Here is a 17,714-nt window from a genome sequence, read left to right on the forward strand (position 1 = left end):
AAACGTTGAAGTCGGGTCTGAAAGTGAAAATTCCTAGAACTCGACTAAGAACATTTCATGCCAAAGAAAGAGCTGAAACAAATCCATGGTGGTGTGAAGAAGCCAGGGCGCCAAGGGAAGAGCTGGTAATTCTGTGTGCCTGGCAAAGAACACTGTAGGGAGAGGAGTGGCGTGGGCACTAAAGCTGTAAATGCACGCGGGGACCGGTGTTATTTTCCTGCGTCATCTGCCGGGCCCAGCACTCTGCAGCAAGCTACGGCTCAAGTGGAGATGGCGTCAGAGTGGTTTTTCACCAACGTGCCATTTTCTCTAGGCAAGAAGATTCCACAAAGCATTTCAACTTTTCTTCTTTCGATGGGGAGAGAAGGAAAGAGGCCGGACATCGCTATCGTGTGAGAAGCTAGAAGCTTTGCATGTCGATCTCAGCTGGAGGGCGGGGGGACAGGAGAGCTATGGGTAAGAAATAAATGGGGGTGTTCTAGGGATCTTGCTAACATCAGAACTCCCTTTCCCACAGGTGAATAACTTGGGTTCGTGGAAGCTGGCCATCAGCGTACACTTCTGGGTTCCCATACTACTGAACGGTGTGGCTGTGTGGGATGTGGCTGTTACCACCTCAACACAGGTACCAGCCTGAAGTTTCTCTCTCCCCAGAATCACTTTCTGTAACAACACCATGCTCTTATCAGGAAAATGTCCTCACCCCCACCCCCAGGGTGTCTCCTGTGCATCCCAGAAGGAACCCCCTCAGCATTCTGACTTTCTGACCCAGATTCAAAGGCGTTCTGTGCTGGTGAGAAAAGCCCATGCCCTGGGGGACACAGGGATGCACTGATGAGTCAGAGCCCTGTGGTCTGTCTGTGGTGTTAGATCCTCTACCCCATGCTGGGCAGCCTTCAGCCCCTCCTTTCCTCTCTCTAATAAACACCTTTCTCAGCTTTATTCCCCCCACTTCTCCAGGACTGCTCCATTGCTGACTGCCTGCACTTCCGCTGTGACATCCCCTCCTTGGGCATCCAGGACGAGCTTGACTTCATTCTGAAGGGCAACCTCAGCTTAGGCTGGGTCAGCCAGGTGCGTGGCCAGGAGCAGAGGTCCTGATGCTCTGATGCGTGCCTGATGGCTCTGGAGCATCCTTGGGTCAGGGCGGTTCTTGACCCCTGAGCTCCTCCCAGGTCCAACTCCCAGCTCTGCCCCACCCTCTCTTTTGCAGACATTGCAGAAAAAGGTGGTGGTCCTGAGCGTGGCTGAGATCACATTCGACACATCTGTGTATTCCCAGCTGCCAGGACAGGAGGCGTTTCTGAGAGCCCAGGTAGTGGCTGTGTGGCAGGAGGTGGCCAGGCTGGCGAGAGGGCTCCTAACGCTCAGTCTGCAGTGCTGGCTGGGGGCCTTGCCAGCCTGGAGGGAGGACGAGTGAAGGGCCTTAGACACTCAGTGTACAAGAGCTTCTGTAATTCAGTGCCTGGAATAGGGGATGAGCAAGGAAGGGGGAATATTAAAGACTAGGAGCCTGATGTGTGCACGTGTGTGCATGTGTGTGCGCACACACACATGAGAGTATGTGTCAATGAGTGTGTGTGAGTGTGTGTTAATGTATATATGTGTGTGTGTGTGTGTGTGTGTGTGTGAGAGAGAGAGAGAGAGAGAGAGAGAGAGAGAGAGAGAGAGAGAGAGAAAGAGAGAGGGAGGACAGAGGAAGGGAGGGAGAGAAAGGGAGAGAGAGAGCCCTCTTTGGTCTTCAAATCAGGTAGAGACAGTACTGGAAGAATTTGAGGTCTATGAGCCCATCTCTCTCATCGTGGGCAGCTCGGCAGGCGGCCTGCTGGTGCTGGCTCTCATCACAGCTGCACTCTACAAGGTGAGGTGTCGTTTTCCAATCATTCTCCTAACACTCCCAGTGTGCAACACCAGCTCTGCCGTGCACGAGACACGATAGTGAACACTCGGATCATGGTTGTGGGGCAGGCTTGGGAACACATTCCATCTCTGTCACTTACAGTTTAATTTTAGGCAAGTTGCTTCTCGTTTGGGGGCCTCTTTTTTTGCTTCTCATTTTTGGAATAACAGCAAGACTTACATCACAGATTGGCTGAAGTGACAGCAATGCCACGGTATGCATGTAAATCTGCCTGACGGTTAATCTGTGCTTTTCTCCTGTAGTTATGTGTCTAACACCTGCTTGGCACACAATCTCAATACGGGACAGCTGTTCACATGCATGTTCCGGGACACGGCTGTTCACATGCATGTTCTGGAACACAGCTGTTCGCATGCATGTTCCGGGACACGGCTAGGAGTTTAGTTCTCTTCAACTTCTTCTCAACTTTCTTCCCTGCCCTCTTACCCATTTTTTTCTGGCTTACCACATTTCATAGCTTGGCTTCTTCAAACGGCGGTACAAAGAAATGCTGGATGGCAAGCCTGGGGCTCCTGCGCCAGCCGGTGAGGCCGATAACAGCTGTGAGACCCCACATCTGCTTCCGTCCTAGGAATCTGTCTTCCCAGGATCTCTACCAGGAGGAGTTGGTCTTGTTTCTGCCTATGAATTGACTGGCATGGGTACAAGCACTCTCTGGCTCAGGGCTAGCCTGGGCAACTTCCCAGGGGTGATGCCACACTTCGTGAGCTGGGAGTTTTTAATGCTTTTGCCCATGTATTAGCCTTCAGTGCTGATCCAGGGGCAGGAGCAAGTATAGGACAAAACTTATACTATGGACAAGACTTACAACCACAACACAGAGTGAGGCGAATAGGCTTACCATACAATGCATCACTTGGATAAAATGTTGTTGTTTTAAATAAAGTGAAAATGGAGGAGGAAATTTCACATTTTCCTTGTATGGAAGAGCTTGACCCCAGCTGCCCTGCCCTTCTGGAGTCTGCCCCGCCCCGTCTGCCATGCTGTTCCCAAAGAGCCAGAGGACACAAAAGTTCCACACCTTTATTGCCCTTGGGACTGTCCCCTGCAACTTCAGGGGCTCTCGCAGCCAGAACACAGGTCAGTTTGGAGACCTCAAAAGAGTCTGTCTGCTTCAAGAGTCCTCATAGCCGGTGGGCAAAGGATTGACGCGGGGGTTGTGGAAGAGCGTGTGGTTGCCATCCCCCCAGCAGAAGGGCTGTAGAGAGAAGGCAGACAGATCGCTACAATCCCTCCCCTGGGACTCATTCCCCCGCCCGCCCTCCCTCAGGCTCTGGCTGTACCTTGGTGCGGATGCGGAGGTGGTGGTAAGGGATGAACTCTGGGCGCTCATGGTGGCCAGCGTGCATCCAGCAGTTGAGGGAACAGAGCGCCACGCCGGGCAGGGCTAGCACAAAGGTCAGGAGGCGCCAGGTGTTGGCTGCGGGGACAAAGGAGAGGGTCGGAGAGAGGCTATCCCTGGGCCTAGAGGCCTGGAAGGCCAGTGCCGGTGGATCCGTGGATCAGGTCGATCGGTGGAGGGTAGCCAGGAGGGGAGCGGAAAAGAGGAGGGACAAGAGAACAGATGGCTTAGGCTACTAAGTCACAGTCAGGCCTAGCCCCGCTTACCTCCAGCCCCGCCATGGTCTCCTTTGGCTGCACTGGCCAGGCCCCGACTCAGGACCTTAAGAGGCAGAGCCATTGCTGAGGAGACGCCGGAATGACACTGCCCTTTCCTCTCCCCTTCAGACAGCCTGGAGGCTGCCCTCCCCTCTCTGAGCCAATCACCTGTTGAGCTGGAACAGAGGGCTATTTTTAGGGGCCTTCGCTATCTAAAGCGGGGCTTGACTGGCAGGAGAGCCTCTCCAGGCAGCTGACACAATGTGTGTCTTTCATGTTGCCAAGAGAACATTTCAAGTGAAAGCTGTGCCTAGCTTGGTGAGCCAGGCCTGTCACCCCACCGCTTGAGCTGCACAGGCAGGAGGAGCAGAGTTTAAGGCCACCTTTGTCTGCTTAGTGAGTCCAAGCATAGCAGTTTGAGCTACACAAGACCCTGTCTTTAAAAACGAAATAAAAGATGGCCGGTGGTGGTGTCACCTTTAACCCCAGCACTCAGGAGGCAGAGGCAGGAGGATCTCTGAGTTCGAGGCCAGCCGGGTCTACAGAGTGAGTTCCAGGACAGCCAGGGCTACACAGAGAAACCCTGTCTTGAAGACAACAACAGCACAAATGGGCGGTAGAAGGGCAATGAGAATGTAGCTTAGTTGGTAGAACACCTGGAGTGTCTGCCTGCCCAGTACCCACAATGCCCCATGTTCTGTCCCCAGGGCTACTGCAAACCCAGTGTAGTGGCACAGATCTTTAATGCCAGAATGTGGGATGTGGAGGCAAGAGGATCAGGAGCTCAAGGCCATCCTAGACTACATACCAAGGTCAAAGCTAGCCCAGTGTAGCATACCAGGCTACACTAGACTCTAAATAAATAGAAATACACTATTTCCATAGTAGTGGGGAATGATTTTACTGTTCTCATGGGCTAGTACAGACTAGGCGTGCAATGTACATAAAATTAATGAAGTGCCCATTAAAAAATATTTATCAGTGTGGGGAATTGAATCCCAGGACTGAGTGCATGCTAATTAAATGTGCTTCCTGAGAGGACTCTAGCCAGCTCTGGAATGGTGAGCACAGCTCTGACAGGCCTTGCCTTTCCCTCATTCTCTCTGCCTTGTTAAAAACCCTTAGATTACATTCCTAAAGCTGGCCACCAAGGTCTATCTTCTTATTTGGCTACTTCCTCCTCCTGAGGCTGACTACCAAGGTCCAGCTATCATCAGAGTATTGAAGTCCAGTACTGAAGTCCAGCAATCAAAAGACCCCCTCTGGCTCACCTAATTAACACACCCAGTTAAAATGAACTGCATCACCCTAACAAGGGGTTTCCCATTTTACCTTTATAAACCACCATTTGCTTATGTGTCCCATCTGTCTCCTCTCTATTCGGAGGCAATCCTTTGTCTCCCCCATCGGGTACAAATACCCCTCCTCCTCTCCCTAGTTCCCTCCCTTATCCTCTGTCTCTTGTCTTTGTCTCTTATTCCCTGCCCTCTGTCCCTCTGGAGCAAATGAATCTTTGTGCTGAGAACGTGGTCTTGGGGGTCCTGAGCCCACACGGATCCACTTCATTTCCACTGAGCTCAGCCATTGTCTTTGCTTTGTCTTACTTTGTATTACTGAGTGTGTGTCACACAGCACTGTGTGGAGTTCAGAGGACAGACAACGTTGTGGGGTTTGTTCTCTCTGTCTACCTTCAGGTGGATTCTGGGAACCAAGCACAGGTCACCAAGTGTGTTTAGCGAGCACCTTTGCCCACTGATCCATCTCAGGCAGACAGGGAGGAAAGACTGAAAGAAAACAGCCTCTTCAAGCACTGTAGCAGGAGCTAGCTCCTCAAAGCTCTCTCTGTAGGCTAGGCCGGGGTCAGACTCATGACCTCCTGCATTACAGGTGTGAATTACACTGTGCTCAGATTTACAGTCTTCACAGGCTGCCTCCAGCTTGGAACAAAGTGTAATGTATCTAATCTGAACTCAGTTTGCAGAAGTGAGTCAGGAACAAATTCAGGAAAGGTCTCTACACCCATACTTAAAGTTGGGGCTGCTGAGATGGCTCAGCAGGTTAGGGTGATTGTTGTCAAGCCTGAGTTTGATCCCAAAGACCCACGAGGTGGGAGAGACTCCCGCATATCTTCAAGCCCCCCCTCTCCCACAAATACACAATTAAATGTAATAGAAACTGAATGGTTTCCACTTGCTGAGGTTCCTCCTTCAGTTCACCTTCCTTGGTGACTCTACTGGACTATAACAGATTCTTCTGAGGGTCACTGTTGTCCTGTTGGAGTTTAGGACTGCTGTGGCCATGGGATTTTAAATTCACCTCCCTGTATGTACAGTTTCCTGTAACCCCCTCCCTATTCTGTACCACTATGGCTACTGAAGAAAACAGAAAGAGAGACATTTTTACTTACAAAGACTCTAGGTCTTCCTTTTCTCCTAAGAAGCCACTCAGTGGTTTGCTGAGAACTTCATCCCTGCTGGCTAGGCCTGGAGAATCCCAGAGGTTTGCTGGCTATGACTTGAAAACCCGCATAGGTCACTACTGTCCTCTGTCGCCATCGTGTGGTGCACTTGCCCGAGTACCTGAAAATTTTTACTTGTGTGCAATGTTGTTGATTTTTTGGGCTGCTCCGGACTGAACCTAGAGGCTGGGCATACTAGGCAAACCATACCCCCGGTTCACCTTTTCTTTTCCTCCTTTGGCTTCTGAGACAAGCTCTCCCTGAGTACCCCCGTCTGGCCTGGAAGTTAAGTCCTCCTTGGTGCTGTATTTTGAGGTGCTTGCTTCCACATCCAACTGGTTTTAATTTAACTGCTTCTGTGTGGAGACCGTAGCATCAGCACCCACCACTGCCTCTGAGCTCTCTCTTGTGCCGGTCATCAGATTCCTATTCCTGGAAGCCTCCTTTGTTCTTTGCTTCAGGCAGAGACCAGAACAAACTCACCAACTGCTAAACCCCATGGAGCAGCATCCCAGCCATTTGTTAGACATTTGCCAAGTGGTGGTGGTGAGGTCCGTGGAGCTGTGGCTCACACCAATCTTTCTCATGCCTGTTCCCTAGGACACTACATGGTATTGTTAGCAGGAAGGTGTTTGAGTTCCTGTCCAAGTCACCACACGTTATTGGGGAAATCAGACTCAGAAGAAAGGGTAAACTGTTGTGAGGAGCTGCGGGCCGCTTCCCTGCCGCCCCAGCTCCCGGCCGCCAGCTAGCTCTAGCGTATGCCCCGAAATAATTACACGGACACTGTATTCTTTTAAACACTGCTTGGCCCATTATATCTAACCTCTTCTTGGCTAACTCTCGCACCTGGACTAGCCTATTTCTAATAATGTGTGTAGCCCACGAGGTGGCTTACCAGGGAAGACCTTAACCTGCGTCTGTCTGGAGTGGGAGAATCACGGCAGCTCCTTGACTCAGCTTCTTTCTCCCAGCATTCTGTTCTGTTTACCCCACCTACCTAATTTTCTGTCCTATTAAAGGGCTGAGGCAGCCTCTTTATTTAACCAATGAAATTAACACAAAACAGAAGACTCTCCCCCATCAGTAAACACGGTGCAGAGGAAACCTGTTCTATTTCATATTTAGAGAACATCTAACATACAGGGACAGGTGAGATGTATAGCCAGGCACAAATCATTAAAGAAGGTAGATAATTTCCCCAGAATATCTGTCATTCCCAGGTACAGCAGGGCTAACAAGATCCTTCCTACCAGGCTTCACACCTTGGAGGCATAGTGGCTAGGCCTATAGGAAACATTAAGGCCAACAGTACTGTGAGTCCAAGGGAAGCAGAAGGCACTGTAACCAACTCTTCCAAATGCCCCTGTTCTGCCATGTGAGCCGGATATGGTGGCACACGCCTTTAATCCCAGCACTCTGGAGGCAGAGGCAGGCAGATCTCTGTCAGTCTGAGGCCAGCCTGGTCTACAGAGTGAGTTCCAGGACTACCAAAGATACACAGAGAAACCCTGTCTCGAAAAACCACCACAGAGCCACTGGCTTTTGGTTTTGCCACTGGAGCAGGGCTGTGGAGTTGTTCAGATTTCTGCCATACATTGACCAACCAGCTTCTGGTTGAGGGGGAGGAGGGCTGATGAGCCTGCCTTTGTCCCTGGATGGTGACAAAGGGGTTGGTCCAGGTTTCCTCTTCCTCAGCTGGGGTTGCTGCCTTTCCCCAGGCCTGGTGGATCCATGGGAAGACACCTGCAGTTTAGTCTTTAATGAGTGTCCAGAGCTCAGCCTGCTGTGTCTGCTGGTTCTACGGCAGAACATCTTCATTGTATGTATTTGACACTGCCCTGGAGAGTCCTCATAAAATCAGGTATTGACCTCTCGGTCCTGGGATTATCCTTGCTAAGAGAACTGAATGCCAAGTTAACGGACGTGCTAACTAGCATGCAGGCCCCAAGCCAGCGAGGCGGTAGGCTTAGGCACAAGGTCCCCCTGTTTATAGCATCACAATGTGTCAGTTGAGGAAACAAATAGATATTTGATTCTCCATTGCTTGAGATATTTGGCATGTGAGGGTACGGGCTCCAAGACTCCCCACTGTGCAAGAGAATCTGCCGATCATGTGAGACACTAGTAGTAATCCATCCTCCCTTCAGGTAGGAGATTTCTCTGGTCCAGGCTTCATAGGCACCGTCAGGAGCAGATGACTCTGGAAAGTCTTATTTCTCTATGTGTCCCTATCTTATATTGAGGCTAGCGTGCAGCTTTCTCTGATGTGGTCTGTGTCCTATCCAAAAGGAGAGGGAACTACTTGAGCCTGGGGCTGCCCTGCCATGCGAATCTGCCAAGCAACTACACTTACAGAGTTCACATACTGTAAATCTAACCCATTTTATTCAATCCACCATAACTAGGTCTTATTTTTATAATTTCCTCTTGCTAAAATACTCTTGATTTTAAATACTATTTCAGATTAGCAAACTTCAAGCTTGGTTTCAAACTTGCTCTGCTTGGAAAGCTCTGCCCTGACATTTTCACAACATACAGCAGACTGAATAATGGAGTTGTCGTTAGCCTCTGTATGATGTGATATGTCCATTGGTCTCTGCCTCCAGCCTTGTCTCTGTAAATAAGTTACGTTTATATTTGAATGGCTACAAACATATTGTAGGCACAGTAAAAACGTTTCATCACTTATGAGATGATTGGATTAGTTAATTCAAATTTAAATTACTTTTGTCTTAAAAATTAATAATAAACTAGAAACTCACAGAAGATTAGGATTTTATCCACTGGGATAATTTATCTTTGTTAAGATTTTGAGCCTTAATAAATAACAAATTTTGGATTGAAGTTCTTTTTAGAACCAAAATAAACTTCATGCGATAAATACAAGGCACAGAGAAACTTGGAACCTCATTTTGATGATTCTTTAATAGTGTGCCTTTATAAAATCTAAAACCATTTCCTAGTTCAGGAAGTATGTGTTTTTCTTTAATTATATACATTTTATGATATTACTTTCCATAGTAAAAACCATTTCAGAAACTCTTAAAGTGATTTCCATTTCCCATTATATTCAGAATCCAAAAGGTGACTTTATTCCTTTCTAGCATTTGCTTCCCCCAAAACTGGCTTTTTTTTTCTTTTTTTTGAATCCTCATGTCTAAAGTGAGATTTCCTGGAATGTAAACATCTAACATTATCTTTTATATCATGCAAGCTCATTTTCATCATAAAGGATATAATTCAGATTCTAGAGAGGGCCAGATTGGTTTTCATCAGTAGACAATCATAAAAATGAAGCTGTGTGCAATGAGTCATTACTAGAGCTATTGTGACTTGGTTTTCCCAAATGGTAAAGTTTAACAAAGACGTGAGAGATCAGACACACCCTTTAAGAAAGTTTTTGCTGTCATGAATGGATCGTTATAACCTTAGGAACATTAAAAACCTCAGTCAGTAAACACATCATGTCCCATTCCTCATAAACCCTATATTACTTATATAATTATATATTCAGACCTTTTATGACTTGGCTTTACGTTGTCATGGTTTCGTCCATTGTTAAATTTTTACTTTTAGGACAAAGCTTATATATTGTATCTATATATGATTCACTTTTATCTAAACTATTTTAATTACTTTTATTAAAGATATAACCTCATAGTTATATCTTTTGAAGCATTTTAACTTTTTTTTGGACTTATAAAACATTTATTTTTGCTAGCTTGAAAAGTGAAAACATGAGATTTTAATGTGTGAGACTAAACTTTTTGTGTGTGTGTGTGTGTGTTTTATTTTTGTGATGCGGTAGGAAGTATTACAGCTTGCATTAGCCCGCCTAATATCACCTGTAAGGAAACTGAGACAAAAGTCTTTGGATATAAAGTGGGCGGGTCAGATCCTATTTCCAGAGCAGTTTTTCAGCAATCTTAAACAGCATACAGCAATTTACCAACATCATCTATGCCCTAAAGGCATTTTAAAATAAAACTGAGCCCAGCGGTTTATAATGGATAGCAAACTCACTGTTGAGTCTAGTGACAGCTATATGGATCCAAAGCATCTGTCTTCCTTTTATTCTGTGTAGAACTGTGTTCAACTGTGTCTTATCTGCTGGGCCTGATGGGGACTCCCATGAGATAGACAGCATTTTTCTTTGAGTAAACTATAAGAAAAACATTTTAAAGGGTCACCCTCTGATATCTGTAAATTAATAAGATTGTAGGTGTGAGGAAGCTTGCATTCGTGATCAAACAGGATCAAACTGACAAAGGTATCTGTTTTTATTAATGTCAAGACATTCCTTGACTGGATTTGGGGTGACTAACTACTTGAAAACCTAGAACTATAATCAATTCTGTGTGACTGCAGATGCTCAGTGAACCTGAAAAACTCAAAATTTCCCTTTAAACACCCCTTTGCCCTCCTTTTAACATCATAAGTACCTGTAACAGGAGAACATTCAACATAAAGCCATAAAAACCAGGTACCAAAGGCAACTCAGAAAATGATGGTATCAGGCTATTGCAGAACCAGCAAGCGTATCCAGGCTCGGTGGGGCAGAGGCAGAGGCAGCATGCATGGAACTAAGGGGTTTCAAGAGGGGAAACTCTCCAGCAGAAAGAGCCCAGTTCGTGTTTACATTCAGGGTCTAGTGCGGTTCACATCTCTAGTCTTTGGCAAATCATGGAAGCCCTGCATGGTGCCACAGCCCAGAGAAATTCTATGGCGGTACACCGGGGATCAACAACCAGATGGACCAGAACCATCTTGTTCTGGGCAGGATTTCTGGAGTTCCTCAGCAAGGAAGAGGGACTGCGTTCAGGAGGTTGCTGACTGTTGGGTATGAGCTTCTTCTGAGATTGAAGCCTTCCATTTCGGAGGGAGACAAGAATTCGTCAGACAGGGCACTCACTGGGAGGTAAAACAGCAGGATGTTGTAGGCAGTGGTCTCAGCCTTCCTAACGTGATGACCCTTTAATACAGTTCCTCATGTTGTGGTGACCCCCAGCCGTAAAATTATTTCCTTTGCTTCTTCACAACTGTAATTTTGCTGCTGTTATGAACTGTAATGTAAATATCTGTGTTTTCCAACAGTCTTAGGTGGCCCCACGAAAGAGTAAAGGGGTCGCTACCCATGGGTTGAGAACCGTTGTTCTAAGGGGAGGCAAAATACTGCAGGGAAGCTCTTTAAAACAGGAGGCAAACAATTATAAATAGCTTTAAGAAATCCCTAAAACTGATTAGTTTTGCTGCCCATCCCTCCCCAGAGTAAGCAGTAACGACTGTCAAGAGTCTCTCTTAGACAAGCCCAGCTGCGGGGAAGAAGCAGGGACCTGCTGAACTGCCTGGAGGTGGCTCAGACAGCAAGAACACTCAGCAACCTGTTGTGCTTGTAGCCTGTGCACAGTGGTGATGCCGCTGTCTTTCAATCTTTTGTGCTTCTCTAAGTAACCCCTCCCCCACATTCCCATGAAGTGCATTGGTTCACCGGGCTAGACTTTGGTGGCGTGAGAGTGGCCCCTACAGGTTCACAGATTTGAACACTTGGGCCCCAGTTGGCGGAACTGTGGGAAAATTAGGAGGTGTGGCCTTGTTGGAGGAGGCGTGTCTGCGCAGGTGTGCTCTGAAGTTTCAAAGGCGGTGCCATTCTCTCTGCCTTGTACCTGAACTCTCAGCTAAGGCTCCTGCACCATGCCTGCCTGCCTGCCTGCCGCCTTGACCTCACACGTGATGGCTGTGGAGCCTAACCTGTGTAACTGTGACCCCCAAATTAAATGCTTTCTGTCCTAAATTGCTCTGGTGATAGCGTTGTGTCACCGTAATGGAAAAGTAACCAAGACAGGTGACCTTACTCTGTCTCTATCTGGGATGGATAGATGTTTATCCGTATCTGAAGGGACTCCCAGCCAGAGCATAGCAGACAGGGCTCTGTCAGGCCTTACCCTTCTCTCCAATCCCCTCTGTTTGCTAAAAACCGTTATGTTACATTCCTAAAACTAGTCTATTCTCTTAGCTGGCTACTTCCTCCTCCTGAGGCTGACTACCAAAGTCTAGCTATCAGAGTACTGAAGTCTGGCAAACAATGCCCCCATTTTGGCTTCCCTAATTAACATGTCTAATTAGAAAATTAAACATCTCATCCTAACTCTGGGTTCCCCTTTTACGTTGATCAACCACCATTTTCCTTGGGCCATGTCTGTCTCCTCTCTATCCAAGAACAGACCTTTATCCCTCTGGGACAAATACCCCTGCCCCGCTTCCCTCGTTCCCTTCCCCTTCTCCCTTGTCCTCTATATCCTGTCTTTGTCCCTTATCCCTTCCTTCTGTCCCTCTGGAGCAAGTAAATCTTTGTGTTGAGAACTTGGTCTTGGACTGTCCTGAGCTGATACCAGTCCCTTTTGGTATCCCCCTGGGAAAAGTATGTCACTTGGCAGTGACCTTCCTAAGAAAGCCTCCTAATGGTCTAATGTCTCCTTGGTGGGCAGTCCTGTGAAAGCCCTTTCCCAGTTGTCTTTCCACTCCCTAGAGGATGTGGCCAGTGTCCTTTTCCACCTCTGTGGGGTGGGCTGTACTGAGACTTGGGGTCCAGTCCTGACACCCTACCTAATCCTGCAGACTCCCTGTGAGTTTGTCTTTTTCTCCAAGAGCGTATAGGGTAGAAGTTAGCCATTCTGGGAGTCAGCGAGCCATTCAGAGGAAGTTCCAAACATGCTGTCAGGTAGCTCTCATTTCATTTTCTGAGACTGGGGAGCAGCGACACAAAGGGCTGACATGGAGAAACTCTTGCTGGGGTCTCCATTTGTTAAGGGGGAGACAATTCTCAGGGCTCAGAGATAAGCCAGTTCTTTAATCAGTGCACAGCCGTAGCCTCTCCTATTGTTAAAGGGGCCCAGCCCAACCAGAAATATTTTATAAAATATATACAGGATTAGACATTGCCATAATCTTGTCTATGTGGCATTTTACCATCCTAGGGAGATCTTTTTATCCCACCCAAGGGAGGTTTTTCTCAGCGCTAAGCAAGTTTTACAGCAGCGGAAATGTGCAGGTTTCTAGTTACAGCAGTTTTATATTTAGCAAGCAGAACTGGCTGGCTGTGCTCTTTTCTAGAAGAAGGAGGAACACACAGCAGATTTAGAAAAGCAGCCGTCCACTTACAGCTCTGTGGTCTCAGATCGGAGGCATGAGTACTCTGTTTTCTTCCTCTGGTGCAACCTAGTGTTAATTTCCTAAGTAAGGTTGCGAATCGTACTTTGCTAATGTTAATGCTTGCTATTTCCCTTCTCCGCCTTAGCGCCTCACTCTTACTGTGCCACCACAGCCATTCCTTCTTATTAGCCCAGGATTTCCTTATCTTTCCTCTAGATTACAGTCTGTTTTCTATACAGCCTTTATCTGGGGCAGGGCGGGTTCATTTTCTTTGTCTTCCGATTATTTATGCAGGTCGTGAGGGGCGTATTTGTTACAGTTGCATAGCGCTTCCTGGTTTGTAGCAAGGGATACTAAGGAAATGTTACACTTGGAGGGGCACACTGGGATAAAGAGTAAAGTGCTGGACCTCTGGCTAGGGCTTTACCCCTCCCCCTAGGGCCCCATCTACCTGTCTAGGGATTAAAGTAGTGGTCTTCACCCCTTAGCGCTCTTGAGCTGGTCTCAGGTAGCTCAGCCCAGTGCTTTGTTGTAGATCTCTGTATCTGCTTCCATCAGTTGCTGGATGAAGGCTCTATGATGACAACTAAGGTAGTCATCTATCTGATTATAGGGGAAGTCCAGTTTAGGCATCCTCTCCACTGTTGCTTAGAGTCTTAGCTGGGGTCATCCTTGTGGATTCCTGGGAATTTCCCTAGAGCTGTGTTTCTTGCTAGCCCTTTAATGGCTCCCTCAATCAAGATATCTCTTTCCTGTCTCTCCCTCACCATCCTTCCCCCTTCTTGAGCATCCCATTCCCTCATGTTCTCCTCCACCCTTCCCTTTCAACCTCTCTTCTCCCCCTCCCTCCTAATTTTCTCAGGAGGCCTGGTCTGTTTCCCCTTCCCAGTGAAATCTATGAATGTCTGTCTTAGGGTTCTCCTTGTTATGTAGCTTCTCTGGAATTGTGGACTATAGGCTGGTTATCCTTTGCTTTACGTCTAATATCCATTTGTGAGTGAGTACATGCCATGTTTGTCTCTCTGGGTCTGAGTTACCTCACTCAGGATGTTTTTTTTTCTAGCTCCATCCATTTGCAGGCAAATTTCAAGATGTCACTTTTTTTTGTTTTGTTTGTTTGTTTGTTTTTTGAGACAGGGTTTCTCTGTGGTTTTGGAGCCTGTCCTGGAACTAGCTCTTGTAAACCAGGCTGGTCTCGAACTCACAGAGACCCGCCTGCCTCTGCCTCCCAAGTGCTGGGATTAAAGGCGTGTGCCACCATTGCCGGGCAGCGCCACCATCGCCCGGCTCAAGATGCCATTTTTTTCTTTTCTTTCTTTTTTCTTTTTCTTTTTTTTACTGCTTAGTACTCCATTGTAAATGTACCACATTTTCTTTATCCATTCTTCAGTTGAGGGGCATCTAGGTTGTTTCCAGGTTCTGGTCTCTTATAAATAATGCTGCTACAAACACAGCTGAGCACATGTCCTTGTGGTATGAGTGTGCCTCCTTTGGGTATATGCCTGAGAGTGGTATTGCTGGATCTTGGGATAGAGTGGAGTCACAATTTTCTGAGAAATGCCAGAAATACTGATTTCCAAAGTGGCTGTACAAGTTTGCATTCCCACTGTGATGGTGATACCCACAGAAACAGCTGACCTGAGTTGGAGGAGTTTACTGACTCTGAACTGATAGCAGATAAACCTGCATTGACCAATTAGGCCCTCTGAATGTAGGGGACAGTTGTGAGGCTTGGACAATCTGTGGGGCCACTGGCAGTGGGACCAGGATTTATCCCTATCTTTGAACTGGTATCTAGGAGCACATTCTCTTTGGAGGGATACCTTGCTCAACCTAGGTATAGAGGGAGGGCCTTGGTCCTGCCTCAAAGTGAAGTGTCAGACTTTGTTGACTCCCCATGGAAAGCCTTACCCTTTCTGAGGAGTGGATGGGGAGGTGGGGTTGGGGGAAGGTGGAGGAAGTGGGAGGAAGGGAGGAAGTGGGAACGGGGATAGCTATATAAAATGAGAAAAGATTGTATTTAAAAATATTTTAATAAAATTAAAACAGTTATTAATTAAAAAATACAAAGCAGTGGTCTTCAACCCTACCTGTGTAACAGAATTACCCAGGACCTTTACAAACTGTGTTAGCCAATGTTGAGAAACTCGAGCTCAAGGACCCGGTTTTCATCAGTAACTTCCTAGGTCCATCCTGTTCCTTCAGAGAAAGAGGTCCCAGGTGATGGTGAACTGACAAACCGAGGTCAAGGCCCTAAACTAAGGTGCCCATGGCTCTCAGCATGTGAGCAGGTGACGAATGCTCATACCATCGAAACTGTCTCCACTAGGATGGCATTGTACATTTAGACAAAGTGATCTGGGAGAAAGGTCTGGAAAAAGTTGGCCCTGAAGGTGGATGGGTGGTTATGCCGGCGTGTATGCGGTGTGGGAAAGGCCTTGGGCTGATGGAGAGGCCTAGGACCATTGTAGGAAGGAGGCTGAGGCTCCAAGGGGAGGAACTAGCCGATGGGATAATCGTGTTCCAGAAGGAAAGCTGAAAGGGATGGAGGCGATGTGGAACCTCACTAAACATTCCAGGGTACGGCAACGGAATATGTCCACAACATTCCTTTATCCATGTGGTACCCTGTGAGATCCTGCATCTACACAACTCCTGCAAGGTTCCCAATGGTGCAACCTAGCAGAGGAGTCACCTCCGGTCTTCAGACAGCGCCCAGCCCTGGCTGAGGAAGGTTGTTGGCACTGGGGAGGGCTCCAGCCTCACAGGATCCGCCCTGAGGGACACAAAAGGGTGTTTACTCTTGGCTTCAACGAAGAGAAGAATTTCAGGATGAGCCAGTATGGAGTGGAGTTGGGATTTATTAAAGGGGATACGATACAGATTTAAGACCTGGAGAAGCACACCCAAGAGGTTGGGTGTGAGCTTCTCTGAGAGAGCTGTGACTAGTTTCTCCGCTAGTCAGGATTCTGGCAAATTTAGAAGTCAATATCTTCAATACTTTGGCGGGCACCCAACAGGTTTACAGCTGATATGGTAAAACTCTAGACCACCAGAGTACAGGAAGTTAGGCAATCTTCTCTGTAAACAAAGTCTCCCAGAAAAAGTTAGGGAGAGAAGTAAGGCCCTACCATGGTCAGACACATTCAGGCCTCCAGCCTGGCTCATTTCTATTTTAACATTATTCATATGTAATATATAATATAAATAGGGAATTTTATCTTCCTGCAACCTTCACAGCAAATGTGCTGGAATTCTTGCTTCAAGCTGGGGAGAGGCTTCAGGCAGACTTCTGGGGCTGAGGGCTCCTTTCCCATCCTGATCTCATCCATCACTCACAGGCCTTTCTCTTCTGCCTAGACTCTCTCTAATTGTGGCCTTGGCTCTAATACGATGTCATTAACAAGAGTATGTGGCTCTCAGAAGTTGTACTCTGCTTACTTGTCTCCAGCACTGGGAACTGCACATACTAGACAAGTTCTGTGCCCCTAAATACATCCCCCAGCACTTGGCTTTCTGAGATACTCTCACGAGATGGCCTAGGCTAGCCTGGAGTTTATGGTCATCCTTTCTCCACCGTGGAATCAGGATATTGCGGAATCCACTGGGCTCTTCAGGTTTAGTCCTTCTGTTGTATATCTCAGCTGTCGGGATCCGACACGCTCATTGTCATCTTACATCGGAACGGTTGTGGTCAATCACCCACATGAACACATCCTCCTGGGGAGAAAGAGGCCTTCATCATCCTCTTCCCTGAAGTTAGACCAGAGGTAACCGAGGGAAGGAGCTCTCTGTCCTCAGGCTCTTAGCAGCCTGTAAACTGTCCAAGGGTTTGGTTTATAGGTATGAACCACCGTTCTCGGCAGTTGGATGATTTTTTTTAATTGCATTAAATATTACTTAACCTTGACTGCAGAAGGTTTTGGGATCCCCTAAATTTTGCACTAGAGACTACTACCTCTGTCTCTAGGACTCTGCCCTGGTTCTCAATCTAGAAAGAACCCCAGTTAAAGTCTGAGCTTTGCCAGAGCTCTGATAACTTTGGGTAGGCCACATCCTTCTCCAGAGTAAAGTACTCTGTGCAGATCCATCTTGGTGAACCATTGAGTTTATTGGGTCATTTATTACAGTGTGAGCCAGTTTAATAAAGTTGTACCCCCGCAAAGTCCTACTCCCCAGATCTGATCTAAAGGCAGCTGCGTCGCTAAGAGTCCCACCAGCATCCTGGATGACTTCAGAAAAACTGCACTGAGGGCAGAGAGCACCCTCAGTGGGTCACCTCTTGTATAACTTTCAGGGAAGAGGAACATGAAGACCCCTTTCTCCCCAGGAGGGAGGGTTAACAGGTCCCTCTGAGAGGTTCATGTGGGGGATTGACTACAACTGTTCTGATTTAAGATGACAGTGAGCATGTTCGATCCCTAGAGCCGGGAGTCACAGTAGGAGGACTAAACTGAACAGACCACCAGGTCCACAATCTGGTCCAGAATCGGGATCCACAGTCATCTGCACCAGAATCTCCAGAATGTCTCTTGGTTGCACCAGAACCTGAGGATGCTCAAGGATCAAGGTCTTCCTTGAAGA

The 17,714-nt window shown here is 47.4% G+C and overlaps 2 protein-coding genes across 3 annotated transcripts in view; one reads left to right on the forward strand and one right to left on the reverse strand.

The window, feature by feature from the left end:
* LOC126515949 (integrin alpha-D-like) overlaps positions 1 to 2,813 on the forward strand; it is a 68,699-nt gene extending 65,886 nt beyond the window's left edge. Inside the window, exons 24-30 of one of the 2 annotated variants that reach the window (XM_050166019.1) lie at positions 314 to 392; positions 518 to 625; positions 716 to 793; positions 961 to 1,074; positions 1,214 to 1,315; positions 1,751 to 1,861; positions 2,379 to 2,813. In XM_050166019.1, the coding sequence (XP_050021976.1) occupies positions 314 to 392; positions 518 to 625; positions 716 to 793; positions 961 to 1,074; positions 1,214 to 1,315; positions 1,751 to 1,861; positions 2,379 to 2,492 (706 nt within the window). In that variant the 3' untranslated portion in view covers positions 2,493 to 2,813. The remainder of the gene's footprint in view (positions 1 to 313; positions 393 to 517; positions 626 to 715; positions 794 to 960; positions 1,075 to 1,213; positions 1,316 to 1,750; positions 1,862 to 2,378) is intronic. The other variant, XM_050166016.1, reaches the window with a different exon arrangement.
* Positions 2,814 to 2,930: 117 nt separating this feature from the next.
* Cox6a2 (cytochrome c oxidase subunit 6A2) lies at positions 2,931 to 13,256 on the reverse strand. Its single transcript, XM_050166070.1, has 4 exons — positions 13,140 to 13,256; positions 3,530 to 3,696; positions 3,205 to 3,341; positions 2,931 to 3,119 (listed from the first exon to the last, which is right to left on the reverse strand). The coding sequence occupies exons 2-4, from the start codon at positions 3,600 to 3,602 to the stop codon at positions 3,036 to 3,038; spliced, it is 294 nt and encodes a 97-aa protein (XP_050022027.1). The 5' UTR covers positions 3,603 to 3,696; positions 13,140 to 13,256; the 3' UTR covers positions 2,931 to 3,035.
* Between the last annotated feature and the right edge of the window lie 4,458 nt (positions 13,257 to 17,714).

This window comes from Alexandromys fortis, unplaced genomic scaffold (assembly GCF_014885135.2).
Source record: "Alexandromys fortis isolate MF-2015 unplaced genomic scaffold, M_Fortis_MF-2015_v1.1 scaffold_146, whole genome shotgun sequence".
Taxonomy (NCBI): Eukaryota; Metazoa; Chordata; class Mammalia; order Rodentia; family Cricetidae; genus Alexandromys; species Alexandromys fortis.